Below are 20,397 nucleotides of genomic sequence, written 5' to 3' on the forward strand. Positions count from 1 at the left end.
TAAGAAAAATGACAGCATTTACTTTTGATTTTCAGTGTGCCTTCATGCATATAACTTATTATATATTAAAAATCATAGTTCCACATCTTTCCAACAGTTATCGCACTTGTGAAACGGACATTTCTTTGAGAGCGGACCGTTGAGTGAATTCATTTTAATTTGCTCTCGCAGGTGAGATGCAGCTTTGACGTTATTAAACATTCCAGGGGAAATCACGGAGGGTCCGTTCCTTGTGCGGCGTCCAGCGGACCTGATCACGTGGTGTGCTCTGCGCATGCGCATGGTGTCGTGGGCCGATGGAGAGAAGATGCCCACTGCCATCATCCCCGTGTAGAGCAGAGAGCCACAGACCGCTCACATCCACCGCAGGCACCACACACACAAACACACGCACTGCTTCAGCCCAGCTGCATGTTGTAGCCTGACACCAGCAGCCTGATGTCTGTGGCTAATGCGAAACACACTGTCCTGAATCCGGTAAGGCGCTCATTATTATTATTATTATTAATTATTATTATCATTATTATTGGTCCTCTGATGCCATCATGCAGTGATCAATAGACCCCTAGAATCCGCTAAAACTGTGCAGCTGGCTGTGTTGTCAGGGTTTGAACGGCCTGCCTGCACACTGGACGTGAACTAACCACAGCTCTCAGACGCTCCGTGTATGTTCCACCTCATGATCCATGAAGCACAGAGGCGTTTCATGTCAGCTCCCGCACTTCATGTCATCAGCTGCTGTCACTGCAGGTGTCTTTAACTTAAGCTCTCCACCTCAGGTGATCCCATACACAGGGCCCATACCTGGAGGCCTGCACCCCGGGGAGATCATCATCATCCAGGGCACCGTGCCCCCAGATGCTGACAGGTGAGATGGGATTCAGTAAGAGAGATATGCTTCATGGATGTGTCTTAAGATTTGATTAGTGATGCTTTCAGCTGGAAAAACTTCAAAGCCCTGTTGAGTGTAGTTCAGTGGTTCCCAGACTTCTTAAAACTTTGGCAGTCAGTAACCTCTCAGGGCACAGAGGCACCGGCAGCCTTCTCAGGTGAACCCACCTCATGGAGCTCTGTGCATTTCATGAATGTAATTCAACAAAGCTCTAAACCAAATAAAACAGATGGAATATTTTTATTAATGAAAATGTATGCGCTTATTCTGAACCACACACAGACACAACACAAAACAGCTGTTCTTACTCACTTCATTGAACTACTTTCTGTTTCTGTTGAAGACAAGTAATTCAATGAAACACGCTGTTGGTTAATGCTTTTTTTTTTTTTTTTTCATGTAAATGTTGGCTTTTTTTAGGTGGTGAAACAAAAAGCTCTAAGAAAAAAAAATGCAAAAGCAAATCTGGGAACAGCTGATGTAGTTCTGTGGACACAGTGGATTAACATCGTCTGCACACACGTTGCTTTTAAAGGAATTCATATTTACATCAACAAAGATCATCTTGGATTCACTGTAGCTCAGCCATGACTTAAATTTTTTTTCTCCTGTACGTGTCACAAATTCAAGTCCTGCATTCAAACTCTTACTTCAGTAAAAGCACATAAGTATTAGCATCAACATATAAATAAAGTACCAAAAGTAAAAGTACCTGTTATGCAGAGTGGCCCAGTTCAGAATGATGTGTATGACATTATGGGATTATAATTAGTTATAATTTTAAGTAAGCATGTCGCAGTTGCTCACAGCTAATTTCCCTGATGTTTAAAGGCAAGTTTAGACTAAACATAAGGAAACACTTAGAAAACTGTCAAAATTGAGCATAATTTAATCTATAAATGTAAATGTTATCTGAAAAAAATAGTTTGTGTATTGAGAGCCATTTGAAACAATTAATCACATTCTTCAATAACCAATCTGTATTTTAAAAGATAATATTAATTTGATCCAGCAAATATTTCTAGTTCTGATTAGCTCATTTAGCAACGTTTAATCATTTAATCCAGTCGACTAATCCCACACGGCCTGAGAAGATGCATCATAATTTATGACTAGTAAAGTAAAACTGCTTCAAAACTGAACTAAAGCACAGTACTTGATAAAAGTACTTTAGCTACATTCCATCACTGCTGTGTTTACACCTGTTGTGTCAGTTTTGGTAGATTTGAGCTTGAAAGTTCACTCTTGGCCTTGTGAAAAGTAGTTTTTCCTACAGTTTTGTGGAACTTTTAGGATCCTAAATCATGAGTTTTGTCAAACAAAAATCATTTTTCAGGGGTAGATTTTGATACAGGGCCTCTAGAAAAGGACCTTCCAAACCCCACACCCCTTTACCCGCTTGGTGATCCGGCCCCGGCGTGCACCCTCTCTGCAGGTTTCAGGTGGACCTGTCGAGCGGCTGCAGCACCAAGCCGCGCTCTGACGTCGCCCTCCACTTCAGCCCTCGCTTCAAAGGCACGCCCTGTGTGGTGTGTAAGTCCCTGCTGCAGGAGAGCTGGGGCAAAGAGGAGACGCTCCATCAGCTGCCCTACAAACGCGGAGCCCCCTTCGAGACCATCATCCTGGTGCACGATGACGTCTTCAAGGTCAGTGAACCTACGCTGTGAAGGATGAAGGCATCGATGAGCCTGCGTAGTACCTGAAACAATAAATGCACGTGGCTTTTTGATTGATAGAAAAACAGGCTGCTAAGATACTTGTCTTCACCCATAGGTGGCAGTAAATGGTGCTCACCTGCTGGAATACAAGCACAAAATCCCGTTAAACAGGGTCGACACGTTTTCTATATCTGGGAAAGTCAGGGTGCACGCTATTGGCTACATCCCAAACTCAGTAAGTACCCGTCCCTTCTCTGTTTTATGTTGTCCTCTCATGCACATGTTTGTTTTATAGGCAAATCAGATTGAATTATTTCTAAATTTGCTTTTTTCCCTCTTAGGCAATATATTCAGAATCAGGTGACTTGGTGAGTTTCTCCTTTTTGCGTCATCTACACAAAACCGCTGCCTGAATGTGCTCAGTATCTTGTGACACCGCTAACACCACATCACATTCCCTAAATGATGCCTTTGTTTGTGCGCTGCAGACTGTTCGTTTCAGACTTCTACAGGAAAATTCCGGTTTATTGCAACTTGTAGTCCAGTTTTTATGGTAACATCTGAGGTCACTAAAGTCATTTTTGAGATCGGGGAACATGGCGACGTCACTACAACAAAGGCCAGTGGGGCAAGAAGGTCAGGGTTGTGGATAGTATGTTGGGCTGTACTGTACCTGCACTGACCACTAAACACCAAACCAATATCTGCTTAAGATGTGAACACTGAATGACTTGATTGGCCTCACTTCTCACATACATCCTACATACACATGTACTTTCACTCACTACACACAGACTGACACAGTAGAGTACTTTCATCAACAAATGAATAAAATGTGTCTCCGAAATAGATAAATGAAAAACAAAGAAAGAGTGTTGTCGATCATCACTTTCAAATGTGGATTAATATGGCTCAGAGTTACAGCTGCAATGATTAATTGACAGAAAATCGACCGGCAACTATTTTGCTAATCGTTTATCTGCTGGATTCAGCTTCTCAGATGTGAGCTTGTCCTTGTGATATATGATGGAAAACTCAATATCTTTGATTTTGGACTGTTTGGATTGAGGGACATTACATTTTTCACTATTTTTAGAGACCAAATGATCACTTGAGAAATAATATGAAGGTAAAGGAAAACAATCGTAGAAAATGTACAGTTCTGTCTTCACTGCAGAGCCTCCCTTACAAAGGCAGTATACTGAAAGGACTGAGCCCTGGACAGCACATCACAATCAAAGGACAGGTCAGCATGTATCCTCACAGGTGAGGTGATCACTGATGGAGCTGTGACTCTTACACTACTGATGTAAATGACATTTCCCTCTGTTACCCTCTTTTTTAAAACGTGACTTACCTTCAGTCCGCGCTTCTTCCAGTTTTACAGTGAACCTCCGCAACAGCAGCACAGAGAACATCGCTCTCCAGCTGAACCCTCGCATGAAGTCGGGTGTGTTCATCAGGAACTCGTACCTGAGCGAGGCCTGGGGTCAGGAGGAGCGGGAGCTGCCCTTCTTTCCCTTCTCCTCAGGGGAGTACTTTGAGGTAGGAAGCGTGTACGACTTACCTTTATTTTGAAGGGCTTCTGCTGCAGCTGTGCTGAATGTCTGCCACTGTAGGTGTGTGATAATCACAAGTTGATCTTTAATTGTTTATGTCGTGTTCTCTGTAATGATCGTCTGTTCGTCTGTGTTGGTTGTTTTTTGGTCAGATTCTCATCCTCTGTCAGCCCCATCAGTTCAAGCTGGCAGTGAATGGCTCACACTTGTTCGAGTTCAGACATCGGGTGCAGGACCTGAGCAGCATTGACCAGTTGGAGATCATGGGGGACCTGGAGCTCACTGATGTGAAACTGTGGTGAATCAGGACTGTAGACTTACACGGCAGCCAGTGTTACAGACACTCTTGTGTTCTGGTTATCAATGCTAAATTAGCTTAGCCACAATGGCCCAGACAATGGATCCTGAAAACAACAAACCCTGTGCTGACTTCAGGTGAGGTTAGTCTTGCAGCAGCCGTAGGTCACTCATTTTAAGCTAGTCTAGCATTTTTGGTGACCAGGGGCGATGAATAGGTCCTACCATGGAGTTTTAATGGTCCGTGTTTCCAGCCCTGGCCAGACGACTGATGCATGAGAGTTAGTTGTGCTGGAGCATCGGGCTGTGAGTCACTGAGACCGTTTCCAGCTACAAGTTAGGTTTGCCTCGGTTCATCTCTTACACTGTCTCTAGTGCATCTCTGCTGTGATACGCCCTTTGTGCACTGTATAATTCAAACAGGAAATATGTGTAAATGTTAATAAGCACTCAAGTGCTGGCTTCGTTTAAATGCCAAGACAGTCAGCAAATACAAACAGTGAATGAACTTGAACCCTTGAGGAGCGAGGCCTAATAAAGGTTCATTTACTTGTACAGCTAATTTAAAAAGCTAATAATTAGTATTGGTTATATTCTTTTTCTTTGGAAATGAAATCATTGAATGTACAGTCATAATCATTTTCATCTGCAGTTTTTTTTTTTTTACATTAAATTTTAAAGGTACACTATGCAGGATATTGCTAAAAAAAAACAATGTATAGACTCCTACAAAAGGATCAGAGGTGACGATTGAGAGGGACTCAATCGTCACCTCTGATCCACTACAAGTGTGTGGTGGTGTGTTTATCTGCAGAGACTCTACCCTCTTCCTGTACTTTCTTCTTATTTTGCTGTGGTGGGGATGTTTCTGGGACAGTGGGTGTGTAGCTCCCAGCCAAAACCAGCACACTGGTGAGGTCAGGACTTAATAAAAAGTTAACGACCAGGCTGACGCTGTTATCTGTGCCGCTGTGATCTGTGTCGTCTGTGTCTGAAGCTCTGCTAAATTCTCCTGTCTGGACACCAACCCAATTAGCTAATGTCGCCGTTGGCTCGTTGACCGCTGTCTGTAACTCGACAGATGCATTGTAATTATGTTATCATCATGACACGAAATTATTGTCTACTACTTTGCCTATTAGAGAGCTGGACTGAAGACAGCTACACTCTGCGGCCAGTCAGAGCCAGTAATCCAACTGTTAGTTCATATTCCATTAAGACACTATAAACAGCTTATTTGATCAAATATTTGCGAGATACATCATCACTCTTTTTCCTGCAGGTGCACCACTCCTGAGCCGCTGCCTCGTGCAGGTATGTGATGGTGCAGGTGGTGCACTGGGCTGTGTGCGTTCCTGCAACTGTGGTCAGCAGCAGGGAGGTGTTTGAGCAGGGGAGGGAGGTCCAAGTTTCAATGGGATTACAAACTGATAATTCATGCACAGCATACCTTTAATTAAACTGGACCTGCCTACGTAAGGCCTGCCCACATTTCTGTTTCATTCTTTATCTTTTTTTAAAAAATCTGCCCGCTGTTTAATCCTCAGGATTCTTCAACACACGATAGCGTACCATGCACTTCACATTTAAGTCAGTTTAACATGTAATGGTGTTGCAGAACCCGAGCACAGTGCAGTAAAGGGCCACTTTAGAATATCACTATTTCAACAAATGACATTTATGACATTCTTTATGCAAGCTCTAGAATATAGTAGAATCCTGCATCTGTGACCACCTCCTCTCGTCTCACTGCTCTCCCACTCAGTGCTGCAATCGTCACTCCTGCTAATAAAAGATCTGGGATATTCCTTCTTTTTTTTTTGTTTGCATTGTCTGTTTTAATTGTTGTAAAATATGTATGAAAGATCTTCCCAATGTATCATAAATGATTTAATAACAAATAAATGTGTTACTCTTATCATTTTGTATCCACTGTTTAATTTGACCCGATGGTTTGCAGCGTGAATTGGTGTGCTTGGCCACTAGGGGGCAGCACAACGGGCTGTAAACGCACCACTAAGATATTTTCACTTTAAAGTTTACCTTTAAAGGTGAATGTGTCAGCAACAAACGGAGAAATGATCAGGTTTAAATGCTGCATTTTCCAGAGCAGCCACACGTTGACTTTGTCCTACAACCATTTGAAGCTGGCCCATTCAGTTTGTGTGCAGTGAACCAAAAATGAACTGTCATGCTAGAAAAACCATAACTGAGCTACAAAATGCTGTCTAGAACTGAGGGGAACTCCAGTCCTTCACTAGAATGACCCTTTCATATTACATATCCTCAATTGACCTTTTTCTAATGTAGTAAATATTGGTTAGTACAGCTTAAGGCCACAAAGTAGAGAAGTTTAGCTGTCGCTGACTTGTGTTTGATAATTTAATGTTTGGTAAAATGTAGTTTTGTTAAAAAAAAAAAACTACACTTTCAACTGCAGTACTCCTGCTCGACCACAAGGTGGCAGAAGAGAATAGACATTGATTGACTGCCTTCACCAACCACTGCCAGTCCATGGTGTCTTCTCTCTTTTTTTGGCTGAAGGAGGTGTAATTCTCACAAACGACTCTCAATAAATATCACTGGAAACAGTTTAAGTCTGCACATCTCTTCAAAGGTTGGTGGTGGAGGCTTGAGGCCAAGAAGAAGAAAGTCTAAACCTTGTTTGAACCGCTGTAAGTAAACGCAACAGACGGGCCTGTAATCTCTCATTTACACCTAAATGTTATCACCACATGAGTCTCACATTAGCACCCATTATGACGTCTACACCTCAATATTAATGCAACCGTATCTGATAAAAAGTTGGTGTTTTATTAATATCCACAGGAAATATAATAATTTGTAAGATTTGTAATAACCATGGTACAGTACAACAGTCTCTTATTCTTAACATAGAAAAAGCAGGATGATATGCAACATGATGACATCAACCATTGCACTGCTGAGAATGTCCAAGAAAAAAAAAAAGGCAAAAGACGCTGTCCAATCAGCAACAGGCAAAGAGGCTAAAGTTTGTTTTACAAAAAACCTGTCAGACCTTTGATCCACTGACAGAAATTCATCATTGACCAAAAATGTCACATACTGTCAAAACATGTATTCTTTTTTTTTTTGCTTGACATGGCTCACAGACATACGCCACTTTTGAAAAAGAAAAACTGCACTGTCCAGTTTCCAGAGACAACAGATGACGCGTCCCGCGACGTAGAAAAACAGAGAAGAGTATGTCTGAGCTGTCGTACGGGAGAGGAGGAGAAAACGTCTCTCCCAGTTCCAGTGGAGCAGTTTGGCAAGACGTTGGCTGAGGACAAACGGTTTGTCTTCGGTTCAGTTAAATCCCATTCAGTTTGTAGCAGCTGGATTCAAACCACAGCCTTTTTCTGGTCTCAAGTCCTGCTGAGGAGAGAACGGAAAGCTAACTCAGGGTGAGAGCGAGCTGGTACAAAAACGGCACAGGAGAGTTTCATGGGTTGGATGCATGTCTTCAGGAGGGAGGAGGGGGTGCATGTCCTATTGTCAGACGGAGCTGAGCTTTACCAGTCCTCTGACAGAGTCCTCGTGTAGTGAGTCCTGGCTGGCTGGGTTGTAGAATCCCGCCTGCATGGTGTGGCTGTGACCCAGGGGGCTGCCGCAGGGGAGCATACCAGGCGGCGAGGGCACTTCCTCTGGAGTGAGGAAGTGGTGGTGGGTCACCGGCTCCTGGAGGGGATGGCTGTGGTTGTGAGTGTGGCTGTGTCCGTGGATCGGCAGCATGTCGGGGGCCTCGTGGCAGCTGAGACTGGGCGTGGACGTCGGAGGGGTGGGCTGGCTGAGAGGAAGCGAGGTGCACGGGCCGCCCAGGGTGAGAGCGCCGCGGCCGGGCAGGGTGCCTCCGTTTTCAGGGGAGGCTGTCAGGATGACTGGCTCGCTGCTCTGCTGCTGGAGGAGAGGCGTGGCGGCGGCCTGCAAAACGAATTTGGTGCTCTGAATGCACTGGTCTTGGTCACACTGAGAGGAAGCAGCAGAAAGCAGAAGAGAGACGGAACAATATGGGAGGGGATGTGAAAGTCAAGGAGACAGATAAGGTGCCGGAGGTGAAGGACCGAAATAGAAAGTAAGAGTGAGGCCGTGTTAAAAATTAGATTGAGGAGGAAAGAAGAAATGACACACGGGATCGAGGAAAGCGGAACATGTGGACAGACAACAGAGGAGGGGACAGGTGATTGGATCAGAGGGGGAAAAAGAGAGAAAAAAGATGTTAGTACCCTTGTTAGAATGCAGAATCACACAAAGAACCCGCACCAGCTCGTTCATCTGCCCCAGTGAAAACAGAGCTGAGGTCAGTAGTCAGAGTTAAAAACACAAGGCGATTAAGTGTCTGCTTCACGGCCTATTGATCTCTACTGCCTTGCTTTAGAGTGGAAATTACATGTCTAGAACTGAAGCAGAGGAACTGGGTTAGGACACAGCCAGTCATCAATAGCATACATTAGCTACAGGGAGATTAGCTTTAACCCTAACAGCCCTTCATCAGCGGGACAATCACGTGCACTGGAGACCACTTTCATAAGCAATACGATCAAATCAAAAAGGTACTGTGACGGTTTGTTCACCCACACCCACCGGCAAAGTGGGCACATCTCACCTTTCTGTCTCAATCTCACTGACCTAAAAAGAGCAGATTACAGATGTGGTTTAACAAAGTTCAGACACCTTTGACAGGAGAAGAGATGTGACTCTAAAGTATTATCAGTCTTCTAATCAGCTGCTCTTGACCTATCGCCTTCACGATGACCTCTCTCCAGATGAACTGGACAGAAACGACACAGAAAGCTCGCTCACGGTGACATTCGCGCAGAGCTACGTCATCAGTGGCGCGTTGGATACAAAAGACAATTGAAAGGTGGACAAAAAGGAAAAAAAAGGAGACAACGGTTTGTCCTTTTCTTTCTACTTTGAGGCCCACTCATGTTTTATAAACAGTCATAGCTAGACTGACTCAGCACTGTCCATCCCCCACGGCAGACAGACGGACATGCACGCACACGCGCACACACACACACACACGCGCACACACACACACACACTACAAGGAACAATATGTACACAGACTGCTGACAGACTAACCTTGGAGAGAAGATAGCAAATGAAGCAGCACAGGCCATGAAGGCTTTCACACGTGGCCATGATGACACACTAAAAGCACTTCTCTCATCCAGAATGTAATCCGACATTTAGATTTCATAACATACAAAGCAGCGGTGGGTCTACAAGCACACATATGTAAATGTGTATCGAGACAGAAAGACAATATTTTCCAGAAAGATCTTTCCAGCACGGATGAAACGATTGGTTTAATTCCTTTGATTGACAGGAGAATTATCTTTTGACTTTCCTTCTTCCAGCTTCTAAGTATTTGATGCATTTTTAACCTGAGTATCTTGACCTTTTACCTCGGGCTCTGGGAAATTCTGATGGACATTTTTCACCATTTTCTGACATGTTCCAGACCACATAATTAACAGCCAATGAAAACAATGATTAGGTGCAGTCCTACTTTCAAGTCATGTTGTCCAAGACTGTCCACTTACTTTAAATGCTGATATAATATCTTATACTGCTGAAGTATCCTTCAATTTACCAGCCAGTCGCAGTTGAGAGTTTAATTCAGTCATTGTGAAGGTGAGGTCATGAAGAGGATGACCATGGCCTTGTGCAAATGAAACGAAGTATCCCTCAGAGCTGACACCATTATGTTTCACCTTTAAACAAGGGTGGAGATGAGACGGTGGATTTCAGCTACAAGCTGGGAGATTCCAGTCGACTGTTATTCCTGACAACATGCCGCTGTCTGCTGTGAATGAGCACTTGACTGCTGGTAAGTTGCACACTTTGCTGGCACTCGGGTATATGTTTGATCGTATGCAGCTCCTCGTGGAACAAAGAAATAAAGTTGAGCATTTTCAGTGACTGTAACACCATCATTCATACGGCTGACTGAGGTGAGACTGAAAACCAGGCTGTGGTTGTTAGTCACTTATCGCTCACTGTGCAATTATCAGCAAGGAAATGGTGGTTGATTGAGTTGCACTCTGCGTATGAGTGTATGTGTGTGTGTGTGTGTGTGTGTGTGTGTGTGTGTGTATTGTGTAAAAATAGCTCACAGCTAACAAAGGAAAAAGACAGAGGAAGAGAGACAGGAAGGAAGAAAGAAGATCAGAAATAGAAGTATTGACTGTGTACCATGATGTTAAAGGACAGAGTCACTCATACTCTAACGTGTCAAATATGGCTGAGTAACATATTTTCTGACTGACTTTCAGTGGATCTACCCGTGAGGATACTGAAATGAAAACCCAGCATTGAAATATAACATTTTTAAAAATGAACCATCTTTCTCAGCTTCTCCTGCTTCCTTTCACTGTCTCTGTATTGGACTGGAGGCAAAAACCTCAAACACATGTCCAAAAACAGAGCTGCAACTAACAATTATTATCACCAATTAATCTGTCAGTTATCAGACATGATTGAAAAAATGGAATATTCCTGGAGCCCGAGGATGCCTTCAAGATTTAACCCAAACATTCAAACCACAACCATATAAAACAGAGAAAAGCTACAAATTCTGATGCAGCTGAAGTGTTGGCTGCTTTCTCTTGTGATTTGGGTGAACTGACCCTTTAACTGAAGACGACGGTGACTGTTGTCATTAAATTCTGTCTAACACCCAAAATCAAAATCAAACCCCAGACAGAGATTTTATGTTATGGAGGTGAAAAGTGACATCATTTCACACTCACAGGGCTTCTCCACACCAGGCCGCTGTAACCTGACTGAGTTCACATAGAGTTACGCTACTCTTAAGTGCACAATTTCCAGCTAAAAAAGGAAAACGAGCACCATAAGAATCTACTGGAGCGTCTTCTGTCATCTTCAGGGTACGGAATGAAACCGACTGACTGACGGCGTGTTGATGAGGAACCTCCTCGTCTTGAGTTGATGTCAGAAGAGTCCAAAAACCCAACAGCTGACGTGCTGCGCTGTCTTTCCCACAGTCTGTGCCGCCGTACATTAAAAGGACAAAACAACAGCATCAACTAAACTAAAACGGACAAAACATGAATCGAGTCTGATACACTTCCATTTTATAATTCACCTCTCTGCTGTCTCTTTGCCAAGTCTCTCACATGCACGCACGCACACTCACACACACTTCATGTACTTTCACACACTTTCTCTAAATAGCGCCCGCCCACACTCCTCTGTAGTAAACAGACAAAAGTGATGGGAGACTTTTACTCATCGTGGTTTGAACGATTTGACTAAATCACACCAGCAGCCTCTCTAAAACCGACGTGATGACACAACATTGCTTTCTTTTTCTCTGTTCTTTTTGCACCATTGATGCTTTATTTAGATGGTGACGGTGTGGAGAGAGATGGGAGAGAGAGAGAGGGGATGACATGCAGCAGAGGGCCCGGGCTGAAATCAAACCTCTGGATTTTTAAGGCAAACAAAGATTTTCACAGTAATGTAGAGAGCTGCATCAGTCGGCGTGGGGGGGGAGACGATGAGGATATTCAAGAACAGTCACTCCTGATGTGTTACCAACAGCTGACTCTGCATCAGTGTGCAGACAAACGGCCAGCAGCCGGCACAATAGGACAACTCCGGCCACTTAGCATGACCGCAACAGAAAACAGATGGCAGTTATGTCTGAATGTGCTAACATACGGGAATGTTTCTGTGGCTCTCGGCCCGTTACAAGGCGTCCACGCAGTCAGGACCTGAAGACAGATGACGTTCATGTTCGACGTCTCAATGAGAACGAAGAGAGCGAGGTCGAGGTTGGACGGGAACAACGAGATGACTGTGGCACAGAGGGACGGTACCAGTGAAAGACGTTTAAGTAGCTGTGTGTGAAAAGGCCTTAAATGTAGCGTGTAATGTGTGAGGTTAACAGCCAAACCGAACAACAGAAGACTTGTTGCTTCTATTCAGGCACCAGAGGCAAACTGGTCAGTGAGGTCAGTCCAGTGTCCTCTTCACAACACAGCTATTCTCTCTAAGGCTGCAGGAGACACTAACTTCAGATATCTGTTTAACAACTGCGGTGTACTTTCAGTTTGTGAGATTGTGAGTTTGCATGAAATGTCCCAGTTCATGAGACATCATCTCTTTTCTGATTCCTCCTCATCATTTTGTAGAACTCGGATTACCAGCATGACGAGGAAACCCATGATCTCAGACACAGTATTCTGACAGAGAGCGACTGAAACCAGAGTTAAATCCTTCGGCTCAGGCGGCGATGCCACCTCACACAAAGGACCCTTCCTTGCTGCTGTTGACCTAATTTACAGACAACATGGAGCGACACATGCAAAATTGAAAGCATCACTGTCTCGCTCTTCGCGATCCAGAGGAATTGCATTGGTTCCAGTGTTAGTGGGATGTAACTGGATTTGCTTTCCCAGGTCTGAACAGAGAGAGGAAAAGGTGCAGTGACTCTGCAGGATGCTGTGTCACAGAAAATGTCAGAGAATTAAGTGAAGATTTAAGTTTGACCTCATCTGGCCTTTACCCTCTCTGCTTAGGCCACGTTTTATCTAGGCCAGGCCATAAAACCAATAGCCAATGTTTACCAGTACAATCAGAGACAATCAGAGACAAACTCATATAAGCCACGACATCTGCAGTATCAGCTCTGACATGGGCCGAAGTTCATCTGCAACAGTTTCTGAGAGCTGATTTTCTGTTTCTGGCAAACAAACCAAAGACAACAGCTGGAAGTTTCACTCTGTCGGACAGGCTGCTGTGAAAGATGCTTTGTCTCTGTGTGTCATGCTGACCAAGACCTGGTCCTGCAGGAGTGACAGTATGGTCAGAGCGAGACTGAAGCCAAAGAACTGAGGACCAGAGGATTTAGACGACTATCAAAACGTCTCTTAAGGTTAGAATCCTTGGGAGCCTCATAAAATCAAACCTCCTTTCTAACAGTATTTATGATCTGCATCTGAGGCGTCTGTTGAATCCAGCGTTAGCGTTGGCACTGTTTGATATCAGCCTCACTGTTTACTGTTCACATTAAAAGCCTTCAGCTGGCTTTTATTGTTAAGCAGTCACAGGAAACAATGAATTAATCACTGAGGTGACGGCACTAACCTTTGTCACTTCCAACACCTTTTGTCAGCAGGTCTGTTTTAAATATCGCTGCAGTGAGCTGTTACATGAAAAACCTCCAACTCCTCCACAAGGGAACCAACTTCCATTACTGTGTCCATCTATTACTGGCATGAGGGGAAAAGGCCGGTTACTGACAGACTTCTTTATTAAAACAACATGTTTGTTTGGCTGTACTGTAAACACACTCATCCTTTGCCCTTCTGTTGTATTTCTGACAAAGCAGCTGCTTAAGGAGCGTTCCTCTTGTGTTAAACAGCACTTGCTGTTACCAACAGGAACCACAGGTGCCGCCAAATCAACCAGTGCTGAAAACTTCAGGCTAAACATACCTCGAAAAGCCATTAATCTCGCTTCGCAGTACACCCCTCAGATGCCTTGCTGACTCGAAACAGACTCGACAACACTATGAACATCCACAGCACTCGTGACAACTCTGCATTTTTACATCTATGAAGCTAACAACCTGACAGTAGTGTGTTGGAGGTCCGTGTCTTACCATGTGGCTCTGCTGTGACTGGGTGGCGCCATACATAGTGATGCCATTGGTTGGTGGTGCAAGCTGCGGTGTGTCTGATTGGATAAAGCCCCGTCTGTCAATGAGACTAGTCAGAGAGAAACAAAGAGTGGAGAAAGTTGTTGTCTGTGTGCATTCATTCACAAATATTATACAGCAAATGGCATTCCCCGCTAACAGATTAAATCCTGAGAGCAGCGTAATGACACTGAGAGCCTTAAAGCACAGATGTAATTAAACAGCCACTCTTTGACTGACTGCAAACATTGTGCTAATACTGTATCCAGAGGCAGGTTGAGTCAATGTTAGGTGGGAAGGATTAGCAGAGTTCAAATGACCTTGTGTGTCAGTGGTACCGCGCTGTTTAAAGAGACAATAGTGTGTAAGTGCTGGAATACGGTGTCACAAGTCCCAACGTCTGAGTCTTAACATTCAAATCTTCCACTCGCACACACATTCACACAAACACATAAAATCACAACTGGGTAATAAATCAGTGAGGTCCTGCAGTGGAGCGCTGGAGTGAATCATTGTTTCTGTCCCATCGTTAATGCTGCAGAACTCTGACACAGCTGGTTAGACGACATCCTGCTTAACTCTTGCTATGTGTGCGCACATTTGTGTGGTGGTGGGCCAGATCTATGTGATAATGGCTATTTATCAGCCAGATAAAGGTTGACCTGAGCAGTCTCTACCGCACACACGCAAGCACAGCCAGTTGAGGTGTTAAGAAGTGTGAGCAGGGTAATCATTTAACAGAGTGTGTTGACAGTGTGTTCCCGTGGGACTGAGCTGGATTCAGGTGGAAATGGTTTGCTCGAATCACAGAGACAAACTAGGGGAACCTACAGCAGCGGCTTGTGTTGCTGGTAATGAATACCGGAACGTCTGCAAATGCAGTTAGGAGGAAATGAGCATAAAAACATGTCGGCTGATGCATTAGAAAATGTGAGTCAAGGCCTCAGCAGGGAAGCCAATGCAAGAGGTTTTTGTCTGCGTATGTGAGAGGCTGCGTTGCTTGCATAGTCTGAGGCTGAGGAGAAGCATTCCTTTCTTACTGGTGGACCCAGCTGTGCAATGCCACAAACACACATGTGTGCACACACACACACACACACGACCAGATGGCAGCCACCTGTGCACTGAGGACTCTTCTTAGTCACCCACAGGTATCATTATTAGTGACTTAAGACTTGTGAGGGCCAGAGTACACTGCAGCCAGATACACAGACAGAATGTCACTAAAAGCCTCCATCGCTGCTCTTCTTATACTTTGTGTGAGTATTTTCAGTTTGCATGCACTAAACTGTTTCTCTAACTTTCTTATTTCTACTTTACGGTTAAATGGGTGCAAAGCAAAAGGCAAAATTAAAGGCCGCAAGTTCCAAAGGCTAAGAGATGTTCGTGATGTCTTGACATTGTCACTGAGAGTGCTGTATCTTTAAAGTGAGTACTAGTGGCCAGTAAAGATAAGAGCCGATAGTAGGTATCTCTGTGCAGTAAGCATGAACACATTTCTTACCACGATGAAGGAATAGCAGCTTCACAGAGATGAGTAATGAGAATTGTTGGTACAAAATGCCGAAGTGGAAGGAGCTAGGAGGGCATGTGCTGACATTTACAGTCACATGGACACGAGGACGTAGCTGTGACAGTTGGCCTGTGTTTTCGTTAAATCACATGAACAGTAAAAGTGTGAAATCTAATATATCTAGCCAACTTTGATCTTGGATTTGGTTAAAATAAGCTTGAAATCCTTTCCACTCTTGCAGTATCTTATTAGCTATGTAAAAAAAAAGGCTGTAAAGAAAAGGCTGCAGGCAGGCTCATTTTAAAGCAGCTCCTCACATCAAAAAGACTCTTGACTAACAGCTCTATTTTAGCCTTTGGACACAACGGAAAATTACATTGAGGGGGGGGAAACAGGTGTTGTGACCTATCACAGTAACGTGAAAAAATGGGTTTTGTCAGAGGAAGGCGTACTGTATATGTCATCATCTGAGCGTCTGGGAATAGATAAATCAGCTCACAGAAACACATCCACAGGTCATACCTCGGTGGCAGGGGTCCACACAGGGCTGCGCAGCAGTTGGTGAATATATTGCCATGGCTGTAGGGGTTATAGTTGTCCTTCCCTCTTTTAGACGACCAGGACCCTTTTATCTGGAGGAGACCACACTTCATCAGTCAGATTCAGGGGGGACAGATAAATATCTAAAGTCTCAGTGGACTCAGAGACTCAGAGATAATGCTTGTGTATTGTGTCTACTCCAGGGCCAGAACATGTTTGTGGCCAATACAGGGATCAACCCACGACCTTGGCCTTATTAGCATCTAACCAACTGAGCTACCCAGCCGCACTGACACAATACTCTCTGTGGTCTGACTGAGGTGAAAGAGAGAACATCAACATGCTTCGGTTTCCCTTTAGTGTCCATCTATTGTGGGATGATTATCAATGGCAGCATTATAATGCAAACAATGATGGACAAGCAAGAAACTGAGTCTCTGAGTTAAATGCCTTGTACATGTGAAACCACAAAAAAGATGAAATATATGTTAGATAGTTTACATTTTTTGTGGTTAATGTGCAGGAAAAATAAAATAATTATCCTGACTTCCAACTAAAATGTTAATTGTTTTATTACTATTATTAATTACACAATATCTGTAAAACAAACAAAGGAACAAATAAACACTACACTGTGGTTCAAAAGTCATGTAGCCAGCAAGCAATTACACTGAACTGTAAAGAGAGACACGTATTTCAATGATTACCTATGAACAAATCCACAAATACAGTGTGTGTAACAGATAAAGAAAGCTTGCATAACTCATGGCAATGCTTCAAGCTTCATTAGGGTGTGTCATGATTTTGTAGTGTATATTTTAAGGGACAGCACATGCAGCACACTGATGTACGCTGCATGCATACTGATGTATCTCTTTTTCACGTGTGTTCATACTCACATCTTCATTGGTGGTCTGGTTGGAGCTGATTAGGTAGGTATGGAAGCCTGAGAGGCCCACTATGGACCAGACAGAGAAGAAACACACGACCACCTCCAACACAGTGACACAATGAAGTCAAGGAATAAATATCTGCCACAGCCTTCTTTTTTTTTTAAACCATTCTTACACGCAGTGAAGCAGACAATACTGACAAAGACACACAGAGCCAGCATGGACAGAAAATAGCACACGTTCTTACAGCTAGCATATTGACCTACAGCCTCGGGGCTGTCCTCCTCTTGCCAATAGTTCCTAGTTACCAGTTCATTTGGCTGGGACTGCAGAGCGCTGCTCATTTCTCTGCTCCAAATAAAGCAGAAACACACAAAAGCTGTCTGAGATGAATCCTTCTGCCTTTATGAAAATAAACTACAGTGACCCTTAATTACATCTTAGGACACAAAAAAAAGATCTTTTTCATAAAATAGGGCCTGCAAACACTTCAAGTGCACTATTCAGTACAGATATGTCCTCATGGGCATACTGAAAAAATTAATTACTTCGGTAGGTCAGTGTAATATTCCATACTGAAAGACCATGAGTCAGTCTGTTAAACTGTACTGTAAACATCAACTAAATGCCCTCACTCTCCCCTTTTCTCTCTTTTAATGTCCTCTCTTTTTTCTCTCCCTCCAGTCTCTTCTTCCTTAGCAAGGACAAAACATGTCATCATTCACCAAGTACAAAGGACTGCTACGATACCATCGACTGCAATTCCCCTTTATTAAAGTCCTGTAGGACACAGGCTGTTATCAGCTTGGCTTGGCACACATTTCTCTGCCAGAGAAAACAGTTATCTCACTCAGCCATATAGAGAAGGGCAGGGAGAGAGAGAGACAGACAGTGTCATAGCCCTGGACTCTTAACTTGATTTGTGGGTCAGAAATAGCATTGGATATTGCATATTATCGGATCCTGGTTCAGATTCTTACATCATTTAAACAAACAAAGCAATACACAAGGTTTTTGCCTTAACTTGTCATTATGAAGTAGGTGTTGACTGCACAATGCAATGGCGATCCAATAAACACTTTTGGCCTTTAGATTGGTTCTTTACAAGCTTTCACTAAGCAGTTCTATCTGCCACCGGGTACGATCTCCCAGGAAAATGAAGGCTTGATTTATGGCACAAAGGACGGGCATCAACCATTGGTAGTAGATCACGAGGGGGCAAAAGCTGAAGAGTTATCTGTTTCCACTTAAAGTAAGTGAAGAAACTGGTTGGTTAAAAGGTAAATTTTACTCTCTTCTCAGGAACAGTGCCTGGATTTGCAGCTAAAAGCAAAGGTCAAACAGTGTGAAACCAAACTTTCCTGCTATGTCAAAGTGAAACGTTTGACTTGCCTGGATTTACCCAAGTCAATAAGCTGACTTACAGGGCATTTGTAACAGCTGTAGCTTAAGACGTCTCGCACACACTTGGCATCTGTCACACAGACACACTCATATCAAATCTCACTCACACAACATCTCTGTAGAGAGACTGCGGGCAAGTTAGAGCCAGATGACATCAAAGGCCGACTGAATCAATCGACAGAGACAGAGTGAGGAGCAGCCTTGCGTGCTGTGTTATTCGGATGGAACAGGACTAATCAGACGCACACCAGTTATGCAAGTGCTGTAACTGGCAGCAGCAATAGATGGAAACGCTCTGAAAAGGCGCGTCATGCGAATGAATTCTGACCTGCAGAACGACCTGCATGGACCCTCGCTGGGCAAGTTAGTCCATGTCAATTTGTAATACAATTTAATATCGAGAGAGCTGGGTGATAAAAAAAAACAAAAAAAACAAAAAAAACAAAGGGCTGAAAAACATGGACAGACTGCAACAAAACACTTAACAGACATACTGAACAAAAGAGCTCGATTTCAGTGAAAGGATATCTGGCAGGACTATCTTTAAGCGCGTTGAGGAACCCACTTCGATGGGAGCCTGTGAACAGAGAAAGACAAAGAAGAGTCTCCATTGGACCACGATACAATCATCATTAAACAACAGCCATTGAATGTGGGAGCTTGTATCAGAAATTGGGTGCTACACAGTCTGGAGCCATTATTTGCTGCAGAAGTGTCAACAAGATGAACTAAGCTAGGCAGAGTGTGCCCACTTAAGTGGCAACTCAACCTCCAAGTGTGATGAGCAGGACGGAGGCAGAGGAAAGACCCAAAATAAAGTGTTGGCCAGCTAAATGTAGCCGTCAGAGGCATCTCTGTGGCACCAATCAGCCAGACCGATGATTAACTTTGGCTTTTAGATGAAACAGTGCAAAATTCAACAAGTGGGTTCAGAGTGCACAGACATGCTCAGAATAAATGAAACAGTGCGATTAAAGCACTGGAGGATGCAACTACCTTTGATCTGAAGCACTGTCACGACTGTACCGTGTGTCTAATGTTAGCTTACAGCAGGAACGGATTATTAAGTCACTGTGATGTTCTCTAACTTGGTCTGAGCCCCACTGGGATAAAAAAAACCCCTCTAAATTCAAACTGCTATGATGCCTTCGGCCAAATCTGACAGCATTTAGACTCAACACAGCGTGGTTACAATCAAAGAAACAAGAACGAGCTCAAAAGACCATAATCAGCACGACAATTTTCGAGCAGTTAATCTTGGCCAATATTTTTTTCCCAGTGCAGCATTGATCCACTGTCATTTATGCACACACTCGCACACACACATACACACACACCAACGGGGAGCCCAACAGTCCACTGCCTGCTCCCAGCTGGAAAGATGGTAACAAGCCAGAATACTGCAGCTTTTCACAACGCCCACTTACAACCTGCTGGCTCGAAACACGCTGAGAACACAGCCAGGAGGAGCGTGTGTGTCTCCACCGTGCCTGAGCGTCCCCTCCCATCCGCTACTTACGTAAAATGATGTGTGTGATGACGAAGGCGAAAATGAAGATGGTGAGGAAGGAGAGCGAGAGGATGAACATGTAGAAGAAACGGTAGTTCCTCCTTCCCACGCAGTTCCCCACCCAGGGACAGTGGTGGTCGAAACGCTCTGCGTGGACAGAGAGAGACAGAAGTAAGAAAAGTTTATTCTGGACGCACGCCAACAAGTCTTTCCTTTCATCCCACCACACTGCTGCCACAGGGATGCTTCTATGGTCTGAAGTCTTTGTCATGCACATGTGCTCTTGTAAAAAATGCCACCAGAAACTGGGTTATGTACACATGGCTTAGAAATCAGGCTTTCCCAGAAGATGTCTAGGTTTTCTCGATACACAATTAGTGAAACCAGCCTTTTTTAAAAGAAAATAACAACAGTGGGTCGCACTGAACTATGCA

General features: G+C 43.9%; 2 protein-coding genes across 4 annotated transcripts in view; one reads left to right on the forward strand and one right to left on the reverse strand.

The window, feature by feature from the left end:
* Nucleotides 1–198: 198 nt before the first annotated feature.
* On the forward strand, nt 199–6,324 carry lgals8b (galectin 8b). 2 transcript variants are annotated; one of them, XM_076748102.1, is made up of 8 exons: nt 199–477; nt 780–868; nt 2,328–2,538; nt 2,666–2,785; nt 2,892–2,918; nt 3,728–3,816; nt 3,930–4,095; nt 4,262–6,324. In XM_076748102.1, the coding sequence occupies exons 1-8, from the start codon at nt 439–441 to the stop codon at nt 4,409–4,411; spliced, it is 891 nt and encodes a 296-aa protein (XP_076604217.1). In that variant the 5' UTR covers nt 199–438; the 3' UTR covers nt 4,412–6,324. The 2 variants fall into 2 exon arrangements, with proteins under 2 accessions (XP_076604217.1, XP_076604216.1); XM_076748101.1 differs by lacking the exon at nt 199–477 and having other exon boundaries at nt 726–868.
* An 875-nt stretch (nt 6,325–7,199) lies between these two features.
* The window catches only part of LOC143331341 (palmitoyltransferase ZDHHC14-like), a 46,887-nt gene continuing 33,689 nt past the window's right edge, over nt 7,200–20,397 (reverse strand). Inside the window, exons 5-10 of one of the 2 annotated variants that reach the window (XM_076748104.1) lie at nt 19,973–20,110; nt 18,982–19,030; nt 17,056–17,158; nt 16,139–16,248; nt 14,068–14,173; nt 7,200–8,351 (exon numbers count right to left, since the gene is read on the reverse strand). In XM_076748104.1, coding sequence (XP_076604219.1) covers nt 7,926–8,351; nt 14,068–14,173; nt 16,139–16,248; nt 17,056–17,158; nt 18,982–19,030; nt 19,973–20,110 — 932 coding nt within the window. In that variant the 3' untranslated portion in view covers nt 7,200–7,925. Of the gene's footprint in view, nt 8,397–14,067; nt 14,174–16,138; nt 16,249–17,055; nt 17,159–18,981; nt 19,031–19,972; nt 20,111–20,397 lie in introns of both variants that reach the window. The other variant, XM_076748103.1, reaches the window with a different exon arrangement.

The sequence above is a fragment of the Chaetodon auriga genome, chromosome 14 (genome assembly GCF_051107435.1).
Source record: "Chaetodon auriga isolate fChaAug3 chromosome 14, fChaAug3.hap1, whole genome shotgun sequence".
Classification (NCBI taxonomy): Eukaryota; Metazoa; Chordata; class Actinopteri; order Chaetodontiformes; family Chaetodontidae; genus Chaetodon; species Chaetodon auriga.